General features: G+C 62.4%; 1 protein-coding gene across 4 annotated transcripts; it reads right to left on the bottom strand.

The window, feature by feature from the left end:
* Window positions 1-796: 796 nt before the first annotated feature.
* On the bottom strand, window positions 797-8,276 carry ARID5A (AT-rich interaction domain 5A). Of its 4 annotated transcripts, XM_042801471.1 has the most exons (7): window positions 6,825-8,276; window positions 4,564-4,660; window positions 3,631-3,823; window positions 3,493-3,545; window positions 3,302-3,399; window positions 3,012-3,162; window positions 797-2,728 (listed from the first exon to the last, which is right to left on the bottom strand). In XM_042801471.1, the coding sequence occupies exons 2-7, from the start codon at window positions 4,621-4,623 to the stop codon at window positions 1,451-1,453; spliced, it is 1,833 nt and encodes a 610-aa protein (XP_042657405.1). In that variant the 5' UTR covers window positions 4,624-4,660; window positions 6,825-8,276; the 3' UTR covers window positions 797-1,450. The 4 variants fall into 4 exon arrangements, with proteins under 4 accessions (XP_042657405.1, XP_042657402.1, XP_042657404.1 ...); XM_042801468.1 differs by having other exon boundaries at window positions 3,302-3,545; XM_042801470.1 differs by having other exon boundaries at window positions 3,302-3,545; window positions 3,631-3,796.
* Window positions 8,277-8,611: the final 335 nt, after the last annotated feature.

Below are 8,611 nucleotides of genomic sequence, written 5' to 3'. Positions count from 1 at the left end.
CTGCGGCGTTTTTAAGCAGCTCAACTCTCTTTTTCTTTCCAGGCTTGAAGTCCCGATTTCCCTGCTGAAATAACAAGAATAAAGCTGAGGCACCTGCAGTGCCCTCGCTCCCAGGCGCGGAGGCAGCTCTCTGTGGGAAGGCTCGAGCTCTGTGGCCACGTCCTCGCTCACAATCCGGGGTTAATGGTGCGTGTTTTGGTGGCGAAGCTCTCGGGGTACGGCCGGGGCGGCCTGCAGCGCGTGTAATGCCCTTCTGATGCCTGGGCAGGAGGATCCAGGCGTGGTTGGGTCCGTGATGCTGCTCTTCTCAATGAGCCTAATGCCAAAAGTGTCACGGTGCTGCCTGAGGCTAACTTTCCTTTTTCCAATTTTTATCCCAAAGCTTTTCCTCTCCATGGATATGACAGAAGTGGTCCTTAAAAGCTGACTTAATGCTCCTGCTCCACCTGAAGCCACAATCCTCTCTGGGGACATGAGGAAAGCGAGTCCTGCAGCTCCAATGGACCCTTTGGGCCGTTTGTAACGGCTTGACGGGAGCTCCCGAAGGCAAAAAGCACCTGGAGGTGTTGTTGGGCTGGTTCACGCTTGGCTGTTCCACAAAATGGCTGCGATTTCCCCCAAAACCGACACAGAAAAGCATCTTCCTTCCCCACAGGATCGGGGCGGCCCCGGAGGTAGGTCTCAGCCCATCCCCACGGCATCACGAAACACCTCTGGGGCTCCCTGCTTAGGGTGAGGATCCCCCCCCAACCCTGCCCCGATCCCAGAAATCAAGGACACCCCAAACACCACCAGGTCGGGACCATCCAGCCGGTTTTATTTCGGGCGCTGCCGCTGTGGCTCTTCGGGGTGCCGAGCGGCCCGAGCGCTTTGCGGACAGACACCCTCGCCGCAGTCCCAAACCCCTATTAAAAAAAAAAAAAAAAAAAAAAGGAAAAAAAAAAAAATACCAAACAAAACCCAAACCGCTGGAGCCCGGGGTGGAGGCAACGTAATTAAAAACTAAAATTGCATCGTGGGGGGTGAGCCAGCCGGGGCTCTGGACCAGGGAGTCGCTGAGCAGCCCGGGCACGGCGGGATGGGATTAACCATCGCTCGCCACATCACGCGCAACCGCGCCGGGGCACGGCCTCTCCAGCGACACAGAAACCTCCGCAACTCATTTTCCTCCCTTTTTATGTGTGTATGTCTATATATATATATAATATATATATAACCTTGTGATACTGGTAGTTAAAGTCACCGGCGTAACGATGTCGGGTACAAACAGCTCTAAGATCGTGAGTAAAAATGACACAGTCCACCTTGTCCTCCTCTTTGCTGCAGGCTCGGAAGCGGGAACCAGCTCCGGCGCCGCGCCTCGCCGCCCGCTTCTCACCCGCCGCGGCGCCCCACCAGCCTTCCCTTCTCCGCAAGGAATCGAGGCCGATCCGGAGCGGGGATGGAACCGCTACAGCTTGGCGTGGCGGTGAAAAGCCGGCGCGGGCGGGGAGGAGTAGGTGGGTTGGCTGTGCCACGTCGCCGCCGGGTAGAGCCGGTGCCGCAGTGAGCTCTCGTAGGAAACCGGGTAATGCCCGGGGCCGGTCGCCAGCGGCCGGCACGGCTCGGTGGGCTGCGTGGAAGCGGCTACCAAAGGGCTGGGGAACGCGGGGACGACGAAGGGGTTGACGGAAAGGGACGGTGCCACCGCCACCCCTTGGGGTTTGAGCTGCTCCAGCGGGTTGCCGAAGCTCACCGGGAAACGCACCGTCGCTCCCTTGTAAACGTCCGGGGCTTGCGGCAGCGGCGTGGAGTAGCCGGGGCCGGCCACCACAGCCTTGGGTTTGGCAAGCCCTTGCTGGCCCCTGGGCGAGCCGGCGCCCGTGTCCCTGCCATCCGCCTCCTTGATGAAGGGGGAGATGGCACGTAACTTCGGGCCGGGGCCGAAAGCCGTCTCCTCCTCCCGGCTGCGCTTACCCCGGGGCGCGGCGGGGGCGAAGCCGGCGCCGGGGGGCACCCAGCAGGCTTGAACCGCGGCGCAGGCGCCCGCTCGCCGGCTCTCCCCGCTCCACCCTCGCCCCGCTTTGCTCCGCAGGTCTTGGGGCTGCTCCTGCTCCTCGGGCCGCCCCGGGAAGGGGGAAGAGGGCTCCAAAAAATCCTTCAAGCTGGAGAAATAACCCCAGAGCGGGTGGCAGCTGACGGGCTTCAGCACCTCGTTGCGGTAGGCGTGGAAGCAGCCGGTGAAGACGGCGGGCGCCGGCCCCCCGTCCTCGCCCCGGGCGCAGGGCTGGTCGTCTCTCCCGTCGAGGGGGGATGCGCTGGGGAGGGGTCCCACCTCGCTCCCGCCGCTCGGAGCCGCATCCTGAGCTCCCGCCGGTTCCGGGCTCCTCTGCTCATCGAGGTGGGGGCCGGTGACCGGCCGGGGGGGCTCGGGGTTGGGGTCGGGCCCGGCGTCGCTCGCCGCCCACCGGCCCTCGGGGCAGTGGCGTTTGTGGCAGTGCAAGGACTCGGCCTTGCTCACCTGGGCCAGCAGCTTCTTCTTGGCCAGCGGAGACATGATGGGGTGGTTGCCTTTGGAGTAGAAGCTGGAGAAAAGGCGTTTATAGGTTTCGCTGTGGGGTCTGCAGGGGCCGGGACACCCCCCCGAGGGGCTGGGGGTCGGCACTGCCGGGCTGGAGCAGCCCTCCGCCGCTCGGCCCCGCTCCGGCGCATCCCTCGCCGCCTCCGGCTTCGCCTTGTCTGGCGGCATCTGCAAAGCAAAGGGGATTTGGGGTGTGGGGGCCGGGCTCTGCCATCATCTCAGCTCCAACCCCCACCCCCCCCCCCCGGACCCAGCCCCCCTCCCCACCTTTAGCTGCCCCTCAAGCCCTCCGCTCGCCTTTTTTATTTTATTTTTCCCAGCCGGCCGCATCCCTCTTGCCCGGCTTCCCCCCCCACCCCCAGTGAGGGACAAACCCAGGGGGTGTGGGGGGGTCCGGGGGCTGCTCCCAAACCGGAGCCGCCTCCACTGGGCTCTGGGGGGGGCCGCGCACCTGCTCGCGGCCCTTCTCCTTCTTGGCCCTCTTGTTGTTCTTCTCGCCCGTCTCGGTGCCCTTGGAGACCTTGTACTGCTTGCGGGGCTTGCTGGGGGGCAGAGGCTTGTCGTCCTCCCCCTTGAGATGCCGCACGTACGGGAGGACCAGCCTGGCGGGGGGGGGGTGGGGGGGGGGCAGTGAGAACCGGCTCTGGGAGGGGAAACTGAGGCACAGAGCGGGGCGGGGGGGTGTCCCGTGTGTCCCCCCGTGCCCCCCCCACCCCCCCCCCCCCAAGGCTCATCCCTTACCTCTCGTAGTGACGCCGGGTGCAAGTGGCCGCGCTGGTGCTGCCGGGGCTGCCCCCCAGTTCATCGTAGACGTTTTTCCAGAGCCGGCGCCCCGTTACCTGCGGCGGGAGGGATGAGTTGACAGCCTGGTTGCCCCCCCGTGGGGGGGGCCCATCCCAGCTCCCCGGGGGGGACGACACCCCGTCGCTTACCAGCTCGTAGGCTCCCAGCTTCTCCACAGCTTTGTAGATCTTCCAGAGGTTAACTGGGAATAAAAAGGAGACGCCGAGGGTGAGGGGGACGCCCAGCCGGCGGCGGCTCCTCCCGGCCCCGCTCCGGTGGGGACGTACTCTGCTTGAAGCCGAGGTGGGGGATCCTCTCGATGGGCGTGCGTCGCTCCTTCATGAACTTGTAGAGGCTGACGAGGAAGGCTTCCTCCTCCTCTTTCTCACCACCGGTCGTTGCTTCTTCCACCGGCTTCTCCTGCTCGGGGCCATCGTCGGGGCCCGCAGCCTCCTGCGGGACACGGCGGTGAGAAGGAGCCTAAGGGGAAACTGAGGCAGAGCAGAAGCACCCAATGCTTCCCCCCCCCCCCCCCCCGCCTTCTCCCTCCCCAGCTCCGGGGATGCTTTGCAACCCTGAAAGCGTTTAACGAGCTCTCGGTTCGTTAGCCGGCAGCCTGGGCCGCCGGCCAAGTTGGTCAAAGCGCTGGAACCGTGCGAGAACACGAGGAACGGCTTCCAGGAAAACAGACGGGCAGAAATTCATCCTCCACCCCCCTCCGCCGCCGCCTTTCTCAGCTAAAAATGTTTCTCGTTTGTTTGTTCTACATTTTCCGGAGTTATAAAACTTGTTGCTATTTTTGGGCAAAGCAGCTGCTCGGCTCCCAAGTACTTTATTTTTTTTTTTTTTTTTTAATTCTTCTTTCTATTCTTTTAACCACTCATGACAGACACGGTATTTTAACGGCTGAACTATTTCAAGGCTTTTTTTTTTTTTTTTTGAAATAAAAAGCCACTGGATGGGGAGGGGCTGGCGCAGCAAAAGCTCCCCCTCTCCTCTGTCAGGATAGAAAAATAATTAGAAAAATTAGAAGCTGCTGGGGGGGCCCTCATTTCTCTCCCCAAATTGCCCTGTTTTGGGTATGTTTCTCCTCCCAATGTTGGGAAATTCGCCCTCCTCTTCCTCATCCTCGCCCTCCAAGCACCTCCTGTGTCCCCCCCCTGCCTAAATCCTGGGGGGGGGGGTTCAGCATCCTCCCCCCAAAAAAGCGCAGCACTCACTGCCGGTTTGGCGGCGGGGGGCTCGGGGGGGTCCCGTCGCTGCGCTTGGTTGTCCTCCATGGGGGGAGAGTCGTTGTTTTTGATTTTAGGAGGGGCCCTGGAAGGTACACAAAAAAAAAAAAAAAAAAAAAGGGGGAGGGGGCGTGAGACACCCAAATTGTCACTTCCCCGTCAAAAAATTAAGGGTAAATTGGGATGATTTGGGCCACAGCGTCGCCTGCCAGGCACCGGCCAGCCGATTTGGGTGCCTGGCGGGTGACGCCATGGCCCAAGGCTTCCCCCAGGGTGGCCCCTCCTCCTCCCCCCCCCCCCCAAATTGAGGGGTCGGCATCCCCTTCACCCCCCCCCACCCCAAACTCCCCCTCCCTCCCCACCCCCGCCCACTTTGGGGGAAAAAAAAAAACCTTGAAAAGCGTGGGGGAAAAAAAAAGAGGGTGCCAACCTGGGGAAAATGAAGAACGGGGTGGGGGGGGACCCCCGCGCCCCTCCTTGCCCACCCTCACCCCCACGCGAGACCCCCCTCCCCCCCCCACTTTCCCCACGCCGCTCCCGCTCACCCGCCGCCGCCGCGCCATGTGACCGCCCGCCGCGCCCGCGGGGCGGGGCCGGCACGCCCCCTCGCCGCCTATTGGGTGTCTCGGCCACGCCCCCTTCGCCTATTGGACAACCAAACTTCGTCCCATCCCGCCCCCCCGCCCCCCCCCTGTGGCGCAGTGCACGCTGGGAGTTGTAGTCCCGGCGCGGGCGCGCTGCCGCTGCGTGTAGTCGCGGTGCACACGCGTGTGCGGGTTCACGGCGTTGCGTGTGTGCACGCTCGCATGTCCACGTCTGTTCATGCGTGGGCACGCCTCTCCACGCGTGTGTGTGTGTGCACGTGTTTCGGGGAAGTTGGATATGTGTGTGTATGGGGGCGGGGTGTGCAGGGGGGGTCACACGCGTGTGCCAGTGTGGGCACGCGTGCCCAGGCGTGTTCGTGGGGGGATGTCCATGTGCCAATATGTGTGTGCACGCGGATACAGGTGAGCACACACGTGTGGGCTCCCTCACGGGCACACGCATGTGCGTGCATGCCCACAGGTCAGCACACGCGTGTGGACTCCCTCACGGGCACACGCGTGTGCGCACAAGCCCGCAGCAACAGGTGAGCACACGCGTGTGGGTACACGCCTACATGTGTATGTGGGCGCCGGGGGGGAACACGTGTGGGGTTCTACGTGTGTGCGTGCCACTACATGCCTGTGCGGCATGTACACGCGAAGCACACGCGTGTCCACGCGTGTGTGCGGTGCCCCGGCCGTGATTTCACCGCTCAGATTTGGTTCCCGGCACTGCGAGCGCGGCGAAGCCGCTGACGTGATTTCCTCCCTTTCTGGTATCGCTCCGAAAATGCAGGAAACCCGGGGAGGGGGGGGGGGGGGCAAGGGAAAGGGTGGGGGGGTCAGGACAACGACCACAGGGGCTTTTGGGGTGAAAAGCGACCGATTGGGGTCTAAACAACCCCAACCGCCCCGAACACCCTGCGTCGCGGCGAGCCGGGTGTCGGGCCGGCTTCTCACCGGGAATGAGGGCGGCTGAAGGCGACCGGCCGCGCTGTAATTAGGTGTTGTAACGCGCTATTAATTAATTAATTCCACAGCGGCGAAAGAGCCGGGCTGAGACCGGCCAAACTCATCCCACCCACCGCTCCCGCCGCGCTTTCTCGCCGCCTGCAAACCCTTTGGGCCTTGTCCCCGTGCCTGAAATCACCCCGTTAACCCTCCTTTTGACCTTTTTTTTTTTTTTTTTTTTAGGCCCGAATTCCCGGTGAGCTGCCGGCCGGGAGCGCGGCGGCGGTTGGGGCGAAGGGCCGAGCGTCACGGCCAGGAATAGCGCGGGAGCGACGCCAAGGCATTACGGCGGGTGAGTAATGGGCTGAAGTCATCCCTTCCCCGCCGCCGGGAGGGAAAATAACCCCCCTTCCGTCACCCAGCACCGGCCGAGGGCCCCCCCCCCCCCAACCCGGGAGCGTGGGAGAAGGGGTTTGGGGCAGGTCGGGGTGGCCACGGGGGGAATGTGTCCCTCGTGGGGCGGAGGTTTGGGATTCCCACCCCGCCGCCGCCCGACGCTTTCCCAGCCTTGCCGCCGCGGCGTGCGCCGAGTTGGGCCGGTCTCAGCTGGGCTGGGGGGGTGAGGGATGAGTGGGGTGATGGTGGTGTTAGGACCCCCCCCCCCCCCCTCCGCGCCCCACTCGGGACAACACCCCCCCACACTTCGGGACTCACCGGGCTCAGGAGGCGACGGCCGGGCGGCTCATCGGCGCGGCCGGAGGAAGAGCTCTGTGGTTTGCTGGTGTTACGGTACCGGGGGATGACGGGCTGGGGGATGAGTCATCCCCCACTCAGGGAAGTGGCGTGTGCGTGTGCGTGAGGGTGAGTGTGTGTTTGCGTGTGCCATTGACTCTTTCGTTACCGGAACGGCCGGGCTTTTTGGGGGGTTCTCACCCAGCGCCGGCCCAGCACCGCGCTGAATGACTGTGCCGGACTTTCCAACCTGAGCCCCCCCCCCCCCCCCGCCCCCCTCCACGGGACTGGCGGTGTCACCCGCCCCCCCCCCCCCCCCGGGGGGTGTGGGGACACGGCCGGTCCCAGTGGCCGGGATGCTGGTGGGGCCGTGGTCCTGTTCCCCCTCCGTGGGTGGCTTTGCTCAGCACCATCCTGCGAAGGGGACGGAGCCCCCCAGCGTCGCTCGGGCGCTGGGTACCACTCACTTCCCAGGTCCTTTGTCCCTTGTCCCCAGTTTGAGCGTCCCAGCCCCACGGGACAGAAGCCACGCTAAGTGGGGGGTGGTTGGGGCGGGAGCGGGGGCTGCTGAACACCCGGAGGTGCTCAATCTTATAGCAGCCCCCTGAGAATCCCGCCCCCCCCCCCCCCCCCCCCCCCCAACCTCCTTGGCCAACTTGTGAAAGAGCCCCAAAAAAAAAAAAAAAAGAAAAAAAATCCCCGGGTGACTCATTTTGGGCCAACAGCCGGAGAAAGCAGAAGCAGGGGGGAGGTCAGGGGGGGCATCTGGCTCCTGTCCCCCCCCCCCCCCCCCCCCCGGGGCTAGAAAAGGGGGTTAAGGAATCCGAGGGTGACATTAACCCTTTCGTTCCAGGAATGCACCCGCCTTCTACTTAATAATAACGTGATTTAATGAAAAAGAGCAAAAAAACAACAACAAAAAAACCCCACTTGGGTTTCTGTTCCCGGCTCAGGTTTCTTCAGGTTTCTGTTCGGGCGGAATGGGGGGAGCTGGGGGGGGCCGGGGGTCCCCTGCCTCAGTTTCCCCTTGTACACGGCTGCGTGCGTGGACCAGCCTGTCGGGACTCGCCACCGTCTCTGCTCACCTGGCTGGGAATATATTGAATTTCAGGCTCCTGGGGGGAGCTGAGCACCCCTGGGGGGGCATCCGGCCCCTGCGGGGCTCCACTCAACAGGAACGTGAGGAAAAGCTGCTCCCCGGGGGTGGGGGGTTGGTTTTTTAATCCAGTGAAAGAGATGCTGGAGGAAAAGGGGAGTTACTGAGGTTGACAGATGGTGCTGGGGCGACAGTGGCCATCGGTGTGCTGAAAGGTGTTGGGGCTCAGCCGGTGTGCAAAGCCCAGTTCTGGCTGCTGCCAGAAAAGGAGGAAAAGGGAGAAAGAGGAAAAGGAGGTGGAAAAGGAGGAAAAGGAGAAGGAGGAAAAGAAGAAAAAGAAGGAGGAAAAGAAGAAAAAAAAAAGGAAAAGAAGAAAAGGAGGAAAAGAAGAAAAAGAAGGAGGAAAAGAAGGAGGAGAAAAAGGAGGAGGAGGAGAAGGAGGAAAAGGAAAAGAAGAAAAGGAGGAAAAGGAAAAGAGGAAAAGTAGGAAAAGGAAAAGAGGAAAAGGAGGAAAAGGAAAAGAAGAAAAGGAGGAAAAGGAAAAGAGGAAAAGGAGGAAAAGGAGAAGGAGGAGGAAAAGGAGAAGGAGGAGGAGAAGGAGGAAAAGAAGAAGAAAAAGGAGAAGGAAGTGGAGGAGACAGAAAAGGAGAAGGAAAGGAGAAGGAAAAGGAGA

Source organism: Tyto alba, unplaced genomic scaffold (assembly GCF_018691265.1).
Source record: "Tyto alba isolate M040663 unplaced genomic scaffold, T.alba_DEE_v4.0 Super-Scaffold_34, whole genome shotgun sequence".
In the NCBI taxonomy this organism is placed as follows: Eukaryota; Metazoa; Chordata; class Aves; order Strigiformes; family Tytonidae; genus Tyto; species Tyto alba.
Note: the sequence above shows the minus strand (reverse complement) of the source record. Positions and strands in the feature narration are given on the sequence as shown.

Coding starts and splice junctions, on each gene's coding strand:
- ARID5A (XM_042801468.1), bottom strand. CDS start 4,623: ATGGAGGACAACCAAGCGCAGCGACGGGACCCCCCCGAGCCCCCCGCC. Junction 3,824..4,563: donor CCCCCGCCGCCAAACCGGCA/GTGAGTGCTGCG, acceptor GTTTCCCCTTAG/GCTCCTTCTCACCGCCGTGT. Junction 2,729..3,011: donor AGGAGAAGGGCCGCGAGCAG/GTGCGCGGCCCC, acceptor TTTGCTTTGCAG/ATGCCGCCAGACAAGGCGAA.